At 38.0% G+C, this 18180-nt stretch overlaps 2 protein-coding genes and 3 pseudogenes across 2 annotated transcripts; all 5 read left to right on the top strand.

Moving 5' to 3' along the window:
• Positions 1-433: 433 nt before the first annotated feature.
• Positions 434-2045, top strand: LOC107475126 (uncharacterized; the record flags this gene model as incomplete). Its single annotated transcript, XM_016094747.3, has 3 exons — positions 434-672; positions 897-1786; positions 1819-2045. Coding segments are annotated over 3 exons (1356 nt in total), but the record flags the coding sequence as incomplete, so codon positions are not given.
• A 772-nt stretch (positions 2046-2817) lies between these two features.
• On the top strand, positions 2818-12486 carry LOC107475129 (uncharacterized; annotated as a pseudogene).
• Positions 4067-7129, top strand: LOC107475128 (uncharacterized; annotated as a pseudogene).
• A 279-nt stretch (positions 12487-12765) lies between the features above and the next one.
• Positions 12766-15157, top strand: LOC107475131 (uncharacterized; annotated as a pseudogene).
• A 1892-nt stretch (positions 15158-17049) lies between these two features.
• On the top strand, positions 17050-17813 carry LOC107475133 (uncharacterized). The gene is made up of 2 exons (XM_052255973.1): positions 17050-17229; positions 17295-17813. The coding sequence occupies exons 1-2, from the start codon at positions 17050-17052 to the stop codon at positions 17811-17813; spliced, it is 699 nt and encodes a 232-aa protein (XP_052111933.1).
• Positions 17814-18180: the final 367 nt, after the last annotated feature.

Below are 18180 nucleotides of genomic sequence, written 5' to 3'. Positions count from 1 at the left end.
TATTATATTGGTACATAAAATTGAAACATTTGAGGATAAGATTTTTTCTATATACCAGAATTTTTGGTATACAAAGAATAATTTAGTGCTAATCCATGTAGTTGTTAATGACAATGTCCTAGATGACAATGGATTAGCCATTTTTATTTTTACATTATTTTTTGTGTATTATTTTTTTTATATTACTCTACATTAGTGTGTTGAGTTTTTCTTTATTCAAAAAAAACTTTTAAAGTAACTAAATTTTTTTTTATTTTAAAATTTTGAGTTTTAATAGATTGAAGCCTAGTGAAATTCCTTCACACCATCAGAAAAGGAACCAATAACACATGCAAATGTTTGTTAACGAAAAAACAACATGCAAGGTTTTAACTGAAAAACATAAAACTTATCTAGAGTCCAAAAAATAAATTGAGGGAATGTATGTTTTAAGGGTGTTTATGGGCATTGCGGCGAAGGCAGTGAAGATGTCGGAGAGAGGGAGGAAGTACATGAGGAGGCCCTCGGGGAACTAAAAGGCAACGCGCTTGGCGCCGGTATAAAGAACGCGCCGAACGCATTTGTGGACCTCGAAGTTGTAGTTGTGAGGGAGAACGGAGATGGCGGCGTTGAGGGCCGCGTCATTGAGGATGGAATCGGGGACTCGGTTCTTCACAAACTGCTTCGGCGTTGGCTTTGGCTTAGCTTGCTCCACCTCCATCGACCAATCAACCTTCTTCCTTCTCTAATCTTCTGTAAACCCATTTTTTTCCTTAGCCTTTCTGAAACTCACTCGGCCACCTTCTACCTTCCACACTTAAAGGGTACTCACGTACAACCCGCTCAGCGGTGTGAAAAACAAAACACTAGCACCGAAGGTGGACTTGAAAATGAATTCGGTGTGGGTTGGGGAGAAGCGGAGGGAGGTGGAAGGGAAAGACAGCCGTTGACGTCACCTACGACACTTGTTATGTCGGCGACTTCTCCACCGCTGCACTCTCTGCCGACCTCCTCATCCATTACGGCCACAGCTGCCTTGTCCTTATCGATTCCACCACCATCCCCTGTCTCTACATCTTTGTCGACAACAAAATCAACGTTTCCCATTTCGTTGATACCGTTAAATTGAACCTCGAATCTCGCGCCCAGAACCTCGTATTAGATGGTAATATTCAGTTTACATTTTCAAATAGGGTTGCGAAGCTGAAATTGGAGAAATCAGGATTTAGGGTTTTGGTACCGCAGTCCAAGCCTCTTTCGGCCGGTGAGGTTCTTGCCTGTGCTGCTCCCAAAGTTTTATTAATTGATTCATTTAGTGAGAATCTTGAGAATAGCATTTATGTATTTGTACCTGATGGAAGGTTTCATCTTGAGGCGATCATGATAGCTAATCTTGGGATTAAGGCTTTTAGGTATGACCCTTACATTGAGAAGAAGTTTCTGGAAGAGTATGATCACGTGGGAATAAAGGAATCTAGGAAAGGTGCAATTTTGAGAGCGGGGGAGGAAGCTCGGAATTGGGGTGTTGTTTTGGGGACTTTGGGTAGGCAAGGAAAACCTAAGATTCTGAAGATATTGGAAAAGAATATGAAGGAAAAAGGGTTCCTTTACACTGTTTTCTTGATGTCTGAGATTAACCCTGCAAGGATTGCATTGTTTGAGGACACCGTGGATGCTTGGATTCAGATTTCTTGTCCTCGGTTATCGATTGATTGGGGTGATGTTTTTGGAAAACCAGTGCTCAATCCCTTCAAGGTAGAGATCGCGTTGGGGGTGATACCTGGCTGGTGGGAGAAGAAAAAACTGTGTTGGTGGCAAAGCTGCAAGAAATTTGTCAAGATTGCAGTGTAAGTTGCCAGAAGAGAGGTGATTCTTCCTGTGAGTGTAGCTGTAGAGAAGATGAAAATGGAAATGGAAAGAGCGATTTTAGTGGTGAATATCCAATGGAGTATTATTCTCAAGATGGTGGGGAGTGGAATTCCTCTTATGTGAAGAAGTCTTCTCGTCCTGTAAGGAGAATTTCTGTATCTTCGGTTGCTACTAGTGCCATTTTTCAGCAGTCTTAAACTTTCTATAGGTTATAGATTTCGATATTTTCTTAGTTGCTGGATATTGGCTTTTACCTCTAAACAACATTGGATGTTTAGGGAGAAAACAGAGTATGATGTGATACAATACAATACATCATCTCATGATGTGCGATTTGTTGTTTTACTAGTGTTAAACGGTGTGATGCACAGTTTTATATTTAAAATTGATACGTTGAATCGAAAATAATATTTTATAATAATAAATATTCAGATATACTAATTGATCCTAATTATATTCTAACAATCAAAGTAATTAAAATGCACTCAGTGAGTACTCTAAATTTATACCCACTTTTATCAAATAATAACTCCACTCCTTGAATTCTTGTTAGCATAATATATATACTCAAATTTAGTCTATAAATACGCCAGAAGCGCAGTGCTTGCAACTCATACATAATGTATTGAGTATGTTATAAAATTAAATAGATATATAAATTATATTGGTACATAAAAATAAAACATTTGAGGATAGGATATTTTCTATATACCAGAATTTTTGGTATACAAAGAATGATTTAGTGCTAATCCATGTAGTTGTTAATGACCATGTCGTAGATGACAATGGATTAGCCATTTTTATTTTTACATTATTTTTTGTGTATTATTTTTTTATATTACTCTACTTTAGTGTGTTGAGTTTTTCTTTATTCAAAAAAAACTTTTGAAGTACCTGAATTTTCTTTTATTTTAAAATTTTGGGTTTCAATAGAGTGAAGCCTAGTGAAATCCCTTCACACCATTAGAAATGGAACCAATAACACATGCAAAAGTTTTTTAACGAAAAAACATGCAAGGTTTTAACTGAAAAAAAATAAAACTTATCTAGAGTCAAAAAAATAAATTGAGTTAATGTATGTTTAAAGGGTGTTTATGGTCATGGCGGCGAAAGCAGTGAAGATGTCGGAGAGAGGGAAGGAGTACATGAGGAGGCCTTCGGAGAACTGAAGGGCAACGCGCTTGGTGCCGGTGGAAAGAACGCGCCAAACGCATTTGTGGACCTCGAAGTTGTAGTTGTGAGGGAGAACGGAGATGGCGGCGTTGAGGGCCGCGTCGCTGAGGATGGAATCAGGGATTTGGTTCTTCACAAACCGCTTCGGCGTAGGCTTTGGCTTAGCTTGCTCCACCTCCATCGACCAATCAACCTTCTTCCCTCTCTAATCTTCTGTAAACCCTTTTTTTCCTTAGCCTTTCTGAAACTCACTCGGCCACTTTCTACCTTTCTCGCTTAAGGGTACTCACGTACAACCCACTCAGTGGCGCCAAAATTGAAACACCTGCACCGAAGGGGGACTTGAAAATGACTTCGGTGTGGGTTGGCGAGAATCGGAGGGAGGTGGAAGGGAAAGACAGCCGATAACGTCACCTATGGCGCTTGTTGTGTTGACGACTTCTCCGCCGCTGTGCTCTCCGCTGACCTCCTCATCCACTATGGCCACAGCTGTCTTGTCTCCATCAATTCCACCACCATCCCCTGTCTCTACGTCTTCGTCGACATCAAAATTAACGTTTTCCATTTGGTTGATACCGTTAAATTGAACCTCGAATCTCGTGCCCAGAACCTCGTATTAGCTGGTACTATTCAGTTTGCCTCTGCAATTAGGGCTGCAAAGCTGAAACTAGAGAAATTAGGGTTTAGGGTTTTGGTACCGCAGTCCAAGCCTCTTTCGGCCTGTGAGGTTCTTGGCTGCACTGCTCCCAAGGCTTCATTAATGGATTCGTTTAGTGAGAATCCTGAGAATAGCGTTTTGGTATTTGTAGCTGATGGAAGGTTTCATCTTGAGGCGATCATGATAGCTAATCTTGGGATTAAGGCTTTTAGGTATGACCCTTACATTGAGAAGTAGTTTCTGGAAGAGTATGATCACGTGAGAATGAAAGAATCTAGGAAAGGAGCGGTTTTGAGAGTGAGGGAGGAAGCTTGGAATTGAGGTGTTGTTTTAGGGACTTTGGGTAGGCAAGGAAACCCTAAGATTCTGGAGATATTGGAAAAGAATATGAAAGAAAAAGGGTTCCTTTACACTATTTTCTTGATTTCTGAGATTAGCCCTACAAGGATTGCATTGTTTGAGGACTCCGTGGATGATTGGATTCAGATTGCTTATCCTCGGTTATCGATTGATTGGGGTGATACTTTTAGGAAACCAGTGCTCAATCCCTTCGAGGTAGAGATCACGTTGGGGGTGATGCCTGGCTGGTGGGAGAAGAAGAAAAATGTGTTGGTGGCAAAGCTGCAGGAAGGTTGTGAAGATGGTTGTGTAAGTTGCCAGAAGAGTGGTGATTCTTCCTGTGAGTGTAGCTGTGGAGAAGATGAAAATGGAAATGGAAAGAGCGATTTCGGTGGTGAATATCCATTGGACTAGTATTCTCAAGATGGTGGGGAGTGAAATTCCTCTTATGTGAAGAAGTCCTCTCGTCCTGTAAGGTGAATTTTTGTGTCTTCGGTTGCTACTAGTGCCTTTTCTCAGCAGTCTTAAACTTTCTATAGGTTATAGATTTCTATATTTTCTAAGTTGCTGGATATTGGCTTTTACCTCTAAACAACATTGGATGTTTAGGGAGAAAACATATTATGATGTGATACAATACAATACATCATCTCATGATGTGCGATTTATTGTTTTACTAGTGTTAATAGGTGTGATGCACAGTTTTATATTTAAATTTGACACGTTGAATCGAAAATAATATTTTATAATAATTAATACTCAGATATACTAATTGATCTTAATTATATTCTAACAATCAAAGTAGTTAAAATGTACTCAGTGAGTACTCCAAATATATATACTTAAATTTAGTTTATAAATACGCCAGTAGCGCAGTGCTTAAAACTCATATATAATGTATTGAGTAATTAACAAATACGTTGGTGTATTCGTTTATGTTTTACGACATAAAATTATTGTCTTATTTAAGTATATAAATTTAATTTTAATACTACAGTCTTTTAATAAATTTATACATTTAAGTAATTTTTTAAGAGATTGAATTAAAATTTAATTATTTTTAATAATTTGACATTATAAAATTAAATAGGTATATAAATTATATTGATACATAAAAATGAAACATTTGAGGATAAGATATTTTCTATATACCAGAATTTTTAGTATACAAAGGATGATTTAGTGCTAATCCATTTAGTTATTTATGACAATATCGTAGATGACAATGGATTCGCCATTTTTATTTTTAAATTATTTTTTGTGTATTATTGTTTTATATTACTCTACATTAGTGTGTTGAGTTTTTCTCTATTCGAAAAAAACTTTTGAAGTACCTAAATTTTCTTTTATTTTAAAATTTTGGGTTTCGATAGATTGAACCCTAGTGAAATTCCTTCACACCATCAGAAAAAGAACCAATAACACATGCAAATGTTTATTAACGAAAAAACAACATTCAAGGTTTTAACTGAAAAAAATAAAACTTATCTAGAGTCAAAAAAATAAATTGAGTGAATGAATGTTTTAAGGGTGTTTATGGTAACGGCGGCGAAGGCAGTGAAGATGTCGGAAAGAGGGAGGGAGTACATGAGGAGTCCCTCGGGGAACTGAAAGGCAACGCGCTTGGCGTCGGTGGAAAGAACGCGCCGAACGCATTTGTGGACCTTGAAGTTGTAGTTGTGAGGGAGAACGGAGATGGCAGCGTTGAGGGTCGCGTCGTTGAGGATGGAATTGGGGATTTGGTTCTTCACAAACTGCTTCGGCGTTGGCTTTGTCTTAGCTTGCTCCAACTCCATCGACCAATCAACCTTCTTCCCTTAGCCTTTCTGAAACTCACTCGGCCACCTTCTACCTTCCTCACTTAAGGGTACTCACGAAAAACCCGCTCAGCGGTGCAAAAAACAAAACACCAGCACCGAAAGAGGGACTTGAAAACGAATTCGGTGTGGGTTGGGGAGAGGCGGAGGGAGGTGGAAGGGAAAGACAGTCGGTGACGTTACCTACGGCGCTTGTTGTATCGGCGACTTCTCCGCTGCTGCACTCTCTGCCGACCTCGTCATCCACTATGGCCACAACTGCCTTGTCCCTATCGATTCTACCACAATCCCCTGTCTCTACGTCTTCGTCGATATCAAAATCAATGTTTTCCATTTGGTTGATACCGTTAAATTGAACATTGAATCTCGCGCCCAAAACCTCGTATTAGCTGGTAATATTCAGTTTCCATTTGTAATTTGGGCTGCGAAGCTGAACTTGGAGAAATCAGGATTTAGGGTTTTGGTACCGCAGTCTAAGCCTCTTTCAGCCGATGAGGTTCTTATCTGTGCCGCTCCCAAGGTTTTATTAATGGAATAGTTTAGTGAGAATCCTGAGAATAGTGTTTTGGTATTTGTAGCTAATGGAATCTTTCATCTTGAGGCAATCATGATAGCTAATCTTGGGATTAAGGCTTTTAGGTATGACCCTTACATTGGGAAGTTATTTCTGTAAGAGTATGATCACGTGGGAATGAAGGAATCTAGGAAAGGTGCGATTTTGAGAGTGAGGGAGGAAGCTCGGAATTGGGGTGTTATTTTGGGGAGTTTGGGTAGGCAAGGGAAACCTAAGATTCTGGAGTGATTGGAAAAGAATATGAAGGAAAAATGGTTCCTTTACACTATTTTCTTGATGTTTGAGATTATCCCTGCAAGGATTGCATTGTTTGAGGACTCTGTGGCTGCTTGGATTCAGATTGCTTGTCCTCGGTTATCAATTGAATGGGGTGATGCTTTTGAAAAACCAGTGCTCAATCCCTTCGAGGCAGAGATCGCATTGGGGGTGATACCTGGCTGGTGGGAGAAGAAGAAAAATGTGTTGGTGGCAAAGGTGCAAGAAGGTTGTGAAGATGGTGGTATAAGTTGCCAAAAGAGTGGTGATTCTTCCTGTGAGTGTAGCTGTGGAGAAGATGAAAATGGAAATGGAAAGAGCGATTTTGGTGGTGAATATCCAATGGACTATTATTCTCAAGATGGTGGGGAGTGGAATTCCTCTTATGCGAAGAAGTCCTCTCGTCCGGTAAGGAGAATTTCTGTATCTTCGGTTGCTACTAGTGCCATTCCTCAGCTGTCTTAAACTTTCTACAGGTTATAGATTTCGATATTTTGTTAGTTGCTGGATATTGGCTTTTGCTTCTAAACAACATTGGATGTTTAGGGAGAAAACATAGTATGATGTGATACAATACAATACATCATCTCATGATGTGCGATTTGTTGTTTTACTAGTGTTAAACAGTGCGATGCACAGTTTTATATTTAAATTTGACACGTTGAATCGAAAATAATATTTTATAATAATAAATATTCAGGTATATTAATTGATCCTAATTATATTCTAACAATCAAAATAGTTAAAATGTACTCAGTGAGAACTCTAAATTTAAACCCACTTTTAATCAAATAATAACTCCAATCCTTGAATTATTGTTAGCATAAAATTATAATGTATTGAGGGTTTAGGGTTTAGTCTATAAATACGCCAGCAGCGCAGTACTTGCAACTCATATATAATGTATTGAGTAATTAACAAATATGTTGGTTTATTTGTTTATGTTTTACGACATAAAATTATTGTCTTATTTAAGTATATAAATTTAATTTTAATACTACAGTCTTTTAATAAATTTATAAATTTAAATAATTTTTTAAGAGATTGAATTAAAATTTAATTATTTTTAATAATTTGACATTATAAAATTAAATAGATATATAAATTATATTGGTACATAAAAATGAAACATTTGAGGATAAGATATTTTCTATATACCAGAATTTTTGGTATACAAAGAATGATTTAGTGCTAATTCATATAGTTGTTAATGACAATATCGTAGATAACAATGGATTAGTCATTCTTATTTTTACATTTTTTTTGTGTATTATTTTTTTATATTACTCTTCTTTAGTGTGTTGAGTTTTTCTTTATTCAAAAAAACTTTTGAAATACCTAAATTTACTTTTATTTTAAAATTTTGGATTTCAATAGATTGAAGCCTAGTGAAATCCCTTCACACCATCAGAAAAGGAATCAATAACACATGCAAATGTTTGTTAACGAAAAAACAAAATGGAAGGTTTTAACTGGAAAAAATAAAACTTATCTAGAGTCAAAAAAATAAATTGAGTGAATGTATGTTTTAAGGGTGTTTACGGTCATGGCGGCGAAGGCAGTGAAGATGTCGGAGAGAGAGAGGGAGTACATGAGGAGGCCCTCGGGAAACTGAAGGGCAACGCGCTTGGCGCCGGTGGAAAGAACGTGCCAAACGCATTGTGGACCTCGAAGTTGTAGTTGTGAGAGAGAACGGAGATGGCGGCGTTGAGGGCCGCGTCGTTGAGGATGGAATCGAGGATTTGTTTCTTCACAAACTGTTTCGGCGTTGGCTTTGGCTTAGCTTGCTCCACCTCCATCGACCAATCAACCTTCTTCCATCTCTAGTCTTCTGTAAACCTTTTTTTTTTCTTAGCCTTTCTGAAACTCACTCGGCCACCTTCTACCCTCCTCACTTAAGGGTACTCACGTACAACCCGCTCAGCGGCACCAAAAACAAAACACCAGCACCGAAAGTGGACTTGAAAACGGATTCGGTGTGGGTTTGGGAGAAGCGGAGGGAGGTGGAAGGGAAAGACAGTCGGTGACGTCACCTACCGTTTGTTGTGTCGACGACTTCTCCGCTACTGTGCTCTCCGCCGACCTCCTCATCCACTACGGCCACAGCTGCCTTGTCCTCATCGATTCCACCACCATCCTTTGTCTCTACGACTTCGTCGACATCAAAATCACCGTTTCCCATTTGGTTGATACCATTAAATTAAACCTTGAATCTCGTGCCCAGAACCTCGTATTAGGTTGTACTATTTAGTTTGCATCTGCAATTAGCGCTGCGAAGTCGGAATTGGAGAAATCAGGGTTTAGCGTTCTGGTACCGCAATCCAAGCCTCTTTTGGCCGGTGAGGTTCTTGGCTGCACTGCTCCCAAGGTTTCATTAATGGATTCGTTTACTGAGAATTCTGAGAATAGAATTTGGTATTTGTAGCGGATGGAAGGTTTCATCTTGAGGCGATCATGATAGCTAATCCTGGGATTAAGGCTTTTAGGTATGACCCTTACATTGGGAAGTTGTTTCTAGAAGAGTATGATCACGTAGGAATGAAGGAATCTAGGAAAGGTGCAATTTTGAGAGCGAGGGAGGAAGCTCGGAATAGGGGTGTTATTTTGGGGACTTTGGGTAGGCAAGGGAACCTTAAGATTCTGGAGAGATTTGAAAAGAATATGAAGGAAAAAGGGTTCCTTTACACTATTTTCTTGATGTCTGAGATTAGCCCTGCAAGGATTGCATTGTTTGAGGACTCCGTGGATGCTTGGATTCAAATTGCTTGTCCTCAATTATCGATTGATTGGGGTGATGCTTTTGGGAAACCAGTGCTCAATCCCTTCGAGGCAGAGATCGCATTTGGGGTGATACCTGGCTGGTGGGAGAAGAAGAAAAATATGTTGGTGGCAAAGGTGCAGGAAGGTTGTGAAGATGGAGTCTAAGTTGCCAGAAGAGTGGTGATTCTTCCTGTGAGTGTAGCTGTGGAGAAGATGAAAATGGAAATGAAAAGAGCGATTTTGGTGGTGAATATCCAATGGACTATTATTCTCGAGATGGTGGGGAGGGGAATTCCTCTTATGTGAAGAAGTCCTCTGGTCCTGTAAGGAGAATTTCTGTATCTTCGGTTGCTACTAGTGCCATTTATCAACAGTCTTAAACTTTCGATAGGTTATAGATTTCCATGTTTTGTTAGTTACTAGATATTGGCTTTTGCCTCTAAACAACATTGGATGTTTAGGGAGAAAACATAGTATGATGTGATACAATACAATACATCATCTCATGATGTGCGATTTGTTATTTTACTAGTGTTAAACGGTGGGATGCACAGTTTTATATTTAAATTTGACACGTTGAATCGAAAATAATATTTTATAATAATAAATATTCACATATACTAATTGATCCTAATTATATTCTAACAATCAAAATAGTTAAAATGTACTCAGTGAGAACTCTAAATTTAAACCCACTTTTAATCAAATAATAACTCCAATCCTTGAATTATAGTTAGCATAAAATTATAATGTATTGAGGATTTAGGGTTTAGTCTATAAATATGCCAACAGCGCAGTACTTGCAACTCATATATAATGTATTGAGTAATTAACAAATATGTTGTTGTATTCGTTTATGTTTTACAACATAAAATTATTGTCTTAGTTAAGTATATAAATTTAATTTTAATACTACAGTCTTTTAATAAATTTATAAATTTAAATAATTTTTTCAGAGATTGAATTAAAATTTAATTATTTTTAATAATTTTACATTATAAAATTAAATAGATATATAAATTATATTGGTACATAAAAATGAAACATTTGAGGATAAGATATTTTCTATATACCAGAATTTTTGGTATACAAAGAATGATTTAGTGCTAATCCATGTAGTTGTTAATGACAATGTCGTAGATGACAATGGATTAGCCATTCTTATTTTTACATTATTTTTTGTGTATTATTTTTTTATATTACTCTACCTTAATGTGTGTTGAGTTTTTCTTTATTAAAAAAAACTTTTTAAGTACCTAAATTTACTTTTATTTTAAAATTTTGGATTTCAATAGATTGAATCCTATTGAAATCCCTTCACACCATCAGAAAAGGAATCAATAACACATGCAAATGTTTGTTAACGAAAAAACAACATGGAAGATTTTAACTAGAAAAAATAAAACTTATCTAGAGTCAAAAAAATAAATTGAGTGAATGTATATTTTAAGGGTGTTTATGGTCATGGCAGCGAAGGCAGTGAAGATGTCGGAGAGAGAGAGAGAGAGTACATGAGGAGGCCCTCGGGAAACTGAAGAGCAACGCGCTTGGCGCCGGTGGAAAGAACGTGCCAAACGCATTTGTGGACCTCGAAGTTGTAGTTTTGAGGGAGAACGGAGATGGCGGCGTTGAGGGCCGCGTCGTTGAGGATGGAATCAAGGATTTGTTTCGTCACAAACTGCTTCGGCGTTGGCTTTGGCTTAGCTTGCTCCACCTCCATCAACCAATCAACCTTCTTCCATCTCTAGTCTTCTGTAAACCCTTTTTTTCTTAGCCTTTCTGAAAGTCACTCGGCCACCTTCTACCCTCCTCACTTAAGGGTACTCACGTACAACCCGCTCAGTGGCACCAAAAACAAAACACCAGCACCGAAAGTGGACTTGAAAACAGATTCAGTGCGGGTTTGGGAGAAGCGGAGGGAGGTGGAAGGGAAAGACAGCCGGTGACGTCACCTACCGCTTGTTGTGTTGATGACTTCTCCGCTGCTGTGCTCTCCGCCGACCTCCTCATCCACTACGGCCACAGCTGCCTTGTCCTCATCGATTCCACCACCATCCCCTGTCTCTACGACTTCGTCGACATCAAAATCGACGTTTCCCATTTGGTTAATACCATTAAATTGAACCTTGAATCTCGTGTCGAAAACCTCGTATTAGGTTGTACTATTTAGTTTGCATCTGCAATTAGGGTTGCGAAGTCGGAATTGGAGAAATCAGGGTTTAGGGTTCTGGTACCGCAATCCAAGCCTCTTTTGGCCGGTAAGGTTCTTGGCTGCACCGCTCCCAAGGTTTCATTAATGGATTCGTTTACTGAGAATCCTGAGAATAGCATTTTGGTATTTGTAGCTGATGGAAGGTTTCATCTTGAGGCGATCATGATAGCTAATCCTAGGATTAAGGCTTTTAGGTATGACCCTTACATTGGGAATTTGTTTCTGGAAGAGTATGATCACGTGGGAATGAAGGAATCTAGGAATGGTGCAATTTTGAGAGCGAGAGAGGAAGCTCGGAATTGGGGTGTTGTTTTGGAAACTTTGGGTAGGCAAGAAAACCCTAAGATTCTAGAGAGATTGGAAAAGAATATGAAGGAAAAAGGGTTCATTTACACTGTTTTCTTGATGTCTGAGATTTGCCCTACAAGGATTGCATTGTTTGAGGACTCCGTGGATGCTTGGATTCAGATTGCTTGTCCTCAGTTATCGATTGATTGGGGTGATGCTTTTGGGAAACCAGTGCTCAATCCCTTCGATGCAGAGATCGCAGTGGAGGTGATACCTGGCTGGTGGGAGAAGAAGAAAAATGTGTTAGGGGCAAAGGTGCAGGAAGGTTGTGAAGATGGTGGTCTAAGTTGCCAGAAGAGTGGTGATTCTTCCTTTGAGTGTAGTTGTGGAGAAGATGAAAATGGAAATAGAAATAGCAATTTTGGTGGTGAATATCCAATGGACTATTATTCTCGAGATGGTGGGGGAGTGGAATTCCTCTTATGTGAAGAAGTCCTCTGGTCCTGTAAGGAGAATTTCTGTATCTTCGGTTGCTACTAGTGCCATTTCTCAACAGTCTTAAACTTTTAATAGGTTATAGATTTCCATATTTTGTTAGTTACTAGATATTGGCTTTTGCCTCTAAACAACATTGGATGTTTAGGGAGAAAACATAGTATGATGTGATACAATACAATACATCATTTCATGATGTGCGATTTGTTATTTTACTAGTGTTAAATGGTGCGATGCACAGTTTTATATTTAAATTTGACACGTTGAATCGAAAATAATATTTTATAATAATAAATATTCAGATATACTAATTGATCCTAATTATATTCTAACAATCATAGTTAAAATGTACTCAGTGAGTACTCTAAATTTATACCCACTTTTATCAAATAATAACTCCACTCTTTGAATTCTTGTTAGCATAATATATATAAATATATACTCAAATTTAGTCTATAAATACGCCAGCAGCGCAGTGTTTGTAACTCATATATAATGTATTGAGTAATTAACAAATATGTTGATGTATTCGTTTATGTTTTACGACATAAAATTATTGTCTTATTTAAATATATAAATTTAAATTTAATACTACAGTCTTTTAATAAATTTAAACATTTAAATAATTTTTTAAGAGATTGAATTAAAATTTAATTATTTTTAATAATTTAACATTATAAAATTAAATAGATATACAAATTATATTGGTACATAAAAATGAAACATTTGAGGATAAGATATTTTCTATATACCAGAATTTTTGGTATACAAATAATGATTTAGTGCTAATCCATGTAGTTGTTAATGACAATGTCATAGATGACAATGGATTAGCCATTTTTATTTTTACATTATTTTTTGTGTATTATTTTTTTATATTACTCTACTTTAGTGTGTTGAGTTTTTGTTTATTCAAAAAAACTTTTAAAGTACCTAAATTTTCTTTTATTTTAAAATTTTGGATTTCAATAGATTGAAGCCTAGTGAAATCCCTTCACACCATTAGAAAAGGAACCAATAATACATGCAAATGTTTGTTAACGAAAAACAACATGCAAGGTTTTAACTGAAAAAAATAAAACTTATCTAGGGTCAAAAAAATGAATTGAGTGAATGTATGTTTTAAGGGTGTTTATTGTCATGGCCGCGAAGGCAGTGAAGATGTCGGAGAGAGGGAGGGAGTACATGAGGAGGCCATCAGGGAACTGAAGGGCAACGCGCTTGGTGCCGGTGGAAAGAACGCGTCAAACGCATTTGTGGACCTCGAAGTTGTAGTTGTGAGGGAGAACGGAGATGGCGGCGTTGAGAGCCGCGTCGTTGAGGATGGAATAGAGGATTTGGTTCTTCACAAACCACTTCGGCGTTGGCCTTGGCTTAGCTTGCTCCACCTTCATCGACCAATCAACCTTCTTCCCTCTCTAATCTTTTGTAAACCCTTTTTTTCTTAGCCTTTCAGAAAATCACTCGGCCACCTTCTACCTTCCTCACTTAAGGGTACTCACATACAACCTGCTCAGCAGCACCAAAAACAAAACACCAGCACCAAAAGTGGACTTGAAAATGGATTCGGTGTGGGTTGGGGAGAAGTGGAAGGAGGTGGAAGGGAAAGACAGCTGGTGACGTCACCTACGGCGCTTGTTGTGTCGACGACTTCTCCGCCGCTGCGCTCTCCGCCGACCTCCTCATCCACTACGGCCACAGCTGCCTTGTCCTTTTCGATTCCACTACCATCCCCTGTCTCTACGACTTTGTCAACACCAAAATCGACGTTTCCCATTTGGTTGATACCGTTAAATTGAACCTTGAATCTCGTGCCCAGAACCTCGTATTAGGTGGTACTATTTAGTTTGCATATGCAATTAGAACTGCGAAGCCAGAATTGGAGAAATCAGGGTTTAGGGTTTTGGTACCGCAGCCCAAGCCTCTTTCGGCCGGTAAGGTTCTTGGCTGCACTGCTCCCAAGGTTTCATTAATGGATTCATTTAGTGAGAATCCTGAAAATAGCATTTTGGTATTTGTAGCTGATGGAAGGTTTCATCTTGAGGCGATCATGATAGCGAATCCTAGGATTAAAGCTTTTAGGTATGACCCTTACATTGGGAATTTGTTTCTGGAAGAGTATGATCACGTGGGAATGAAGGAATCTAGGAAAGGTGCAATTTTGAGAGCGAGAGAGGAAGCTCGGAATTGGGATGTTGTTTTGGAAACTTTGGGTAGGCAAGAAAACCCTATGATTCTGGAGAGATTGGAAAAGAATATGAAGGAAAAAGGGTTCATTTACACTGTTTTCTTGATGTCTGAGATTTGCCCTGCAAGGATTGCATTGTTTGAGGACTCTGTGGATGCTTGGATTTAGATTGCTTGTCCTCGGTTATCGATTGATTGGGGTGATGCTTTTGGGAAACCAGTGCTCAATCCCTTCGATGCAGAGATCGCAGTGGGGGTGATACCTGGCTGGTGGGAGAAGAAAAAAAATGTGTTGGTGGCAAAGGTGCAGGAAGGTTGTGAAGATGGTGGTCTAAGTTGCCAGAAGAGTGGTGATTCTTCCTTTGAGTGTAACTGTGGAGAAGATGAAAATGGAAATAGAAGTAGCGATTTTGGTCGTGAATATCCAATGGACTATTATTCTCGAGATGGTGGGGGAGTGGAATTCCTCTTATGTGAAGAAGTCCTCTGGTCTTGTAAGGAGAATTTCTGTATCTTCGGTTGCTACTAGTGCCATTTCTCAGCAGTCTTAAACTTTCTATAGGTTATAGATTTTAATATTTTGTTAGTTACTAGATATTGGCTTTTGCCTCTAAACAACATTGGATGTTTAGGGAGAAAACATAGTATGATGTGACACAATACAATACATCATCTCATGATGTGCGATTTGTTGTTTTGCTAGTGTTAAACGGTGCGATGCACAGTTTTATATTTAAATTTGACACGTTGAATCGAAAATAATATTTTATAATAATAAATATTCAGATAAACTAATTGATTTTAATTATATTCTAACAATCAAAGTAGTTAAAATATATTCAGTGAGTACTCTAAATTTATACCCACTTTTATCAAATAATAATTCCACTCCTTGAATTCTTGTTAGCATAATATATATATATATAAATACGCCAGCAGCGCAGTGCTTGCAACTCATATATAATGTATTGAGTAATTAACAAATATGTTGGTGTATTCGTTTATGTTTTACGACATAAAATTATTGTCTTATTTAAGTATATAAATTTAATTTTAATACTACAGTCTTTAAATAAATTTAAACATTTAAATAATTTTTTAAGAGATTGAATTAAAATTTAATTATTTTTAATAATTTGACATTATAAAATTAAATAGATATATAAATTATATTACTACATAAAAATTAAACATTTGAGGATAAGATATTTTCTATATACCAGAATTTTTGGTATACAAACAATGATTTAGTGCTAATCCATGTAGTTGTTAATGACAATGTCGTAGTTGACAATGGATTAGCCATTCTTATTTTTACATTATTTTTTGTGAATTATTTTTTTATATTACTCTACTTTAGTGTGTTGAGTTTTTCTTTATTGAAAAAAAACTTTTGAAGTACCTAAATTTTCTTTTATTTTAAAATTTTGGATTTCAATAGATTGAAGCCAAGTGAAATTCCTTCACACTATCAGAAAAGGAACCAAAAACACATGCAAATGTTTGTTAACGAAAAAACAACATGCAATGTTTTAACTGAAAAAAATATAACTTATCTATAGTCAAAAAAATAAATTGAGAGAATTTATGTTTTAAGGGTGTTTATGGTCATCGCGACGAAGTCAGTGAAGATGTCGGAGAGAGGAAGGGAGTACATGAGGAGGCCCTCGGGGAACTGAAGGGCAACATGCTTGGCGCCAGGGGAAAGAATGCGCCAAACGCATTTGTAGACCTTGAAGTTGTAGTTGTGAGGGCGAACGGAGATGGCGGCGTTGAGGGCTGCGTTGTTGAGGATGGAATCGAGGATTTGGTTCTTCACAAACCGCTTCGGCGTTGGCTTTGGCTTAGCTTGCTCCACCTCCATCGACCAATCAACTTTCTCCCTCTCTAATCTTCTGTAAACCCTTTTTTTTCTGAACCTTTCTGAAACTCACTCGGCCACCATCTACCTTCCTCACTTAAGGGTACTCACGTACAACCCGTTTAGCGGCGCCAAAAACGAAACACCAGCACCGAAAGTGGGCTTGAAAACGGATTCGGTGTGGGTTGGGGAGAAGCGGAGGGAGGTGGAAGGGAAAGACAGCCGGTGATGTCACCTACGGCACTTGTTGTGTCGACAACTTCTCCGCCGCTGCGCTCTCCGCCGACCTCCTCATCCACTACGGCCACAGCTGCCTTGTCCCCATCGATTCCACCACCATCCCCTGTCTCTACGACTTCGTCAACATCAAAATCGACGTTTCCCATTTGGTTGATACCGTTAAATTGAACCTTGAGTCTCGTGCCCAGAACCTCGTATTAGGTGGTACTTATTTAGTTTGCATCTGCAATTAGGGCTGTGAAGTCGGAATTGGAGAAAACAGTGTTTAGGGTTTTGGTACCGCAGTCCAAGCCTCTTTCGGCAGGTGAGGTTCTTTGCTGCACTGCTCCCAAGGTTTCATTAATGGATTCGTTTAGTGAGAATTCTGAGAATAGCATTTTGGTATTTATCGCTGATGGAAGGTTTCATCTTGAGGCGATCATGATAGCTAATCCTGAGATTAAGGCTTTTAGGTATGACCCTTACATTGGGAAGTTGTTTCTGGAAGAGTATGATCACTTGGGAATGAAGGAATCTAGGAAGGTGCAATTTTGAAAGCGAGGGAGGAAGCTCAGAATTGGGGTGTTATTTTGGGGACTTTGGGTAAGCAAGGGAACCCTAAGATTCTGGAGAGATTGGAAAAGAATATGAAGGAAAAAGGGTTCCTTTACACTGTTTTCTTGATGTCTGAGATTAGCCCTGCAAGGATTGCATTGTTTGAGGACTCTGTGGATGCTTGGATTCAGATTGTTCATCCTCGGTTATCGATTGATTGGAGTGATACTTTTGGGAAACCAGTGCTCAATCCCTTTGAGGCAGAGATCACATTTGGGGTGATACTTGGCTGGTGGGAGAAGAAGAAAAATGTGTTGGTGGCAAAGGTGCAGGAAGGTTGTGAAGATGGTGGTGTAAGTTGCCAGAAGAGTGGTGATTCTTCCTGTGAGTGTAGCTGTGGAGAAGATGATAATGGAAATCGAAAGAGCGATTTTGGTGGTGAATATCCAATAGACTATTATTCTCATGATGGTGGGGAGTGGAATTCCTCTTATGTGAAGAAGTCCTCTCGTCCTGTAAGGAGAATTTCTGTATCTTTGGTTGCTACTAGTGCTATTTATCAGCAGTTTTAAACTTTCTATAGGTTATAGATTTCGATATTTTGTTAGTTACTAGATATTGGCTTTTGCCTCTAAACAACATTAGATGTTTAGGGAGAAAACAAAGTATGATATGATACAATACAATACATTATCTCATGATGTGCGATTTGTTGTTTTACTAGTGTTAAACGGTGCGATGCACAGTTTTATATTTAAATTTGACACGTTGAATCGAAAATAATATTTTATAAGAATAAATATTCAGATATACTAATTGATCCTAATTATATTTTAACAATCAAAGTAGTTAAAATGTACTCAGTGAGTACTCTAAATTTATACCCACTTTTATCAAATAATAACTCCACTCCTTGAATTCTTGTTAGCATAATATATA

This window comes from Arachis duranensis, unplaced genomic scaffold (assembly GCF_000817695.3).
Source record: "Arachis duranensis cultivar V14167 unplaced genomic scaffold, aradu.V14167.gnm2.J7QH unplaced_Scaffold_119891, whole genome shotgun sequence".
In the NCBI taxonomy this organism is placed as follows: Eukaryota; Viridiplantae; Streptophyta; class Magnoliopsida; order Fabales; family Fabaceae; genus Arachis; species Arachis duranensis.
This window is presented reverse-complemented; position numbering and strand designations above follow the sequence as displayed.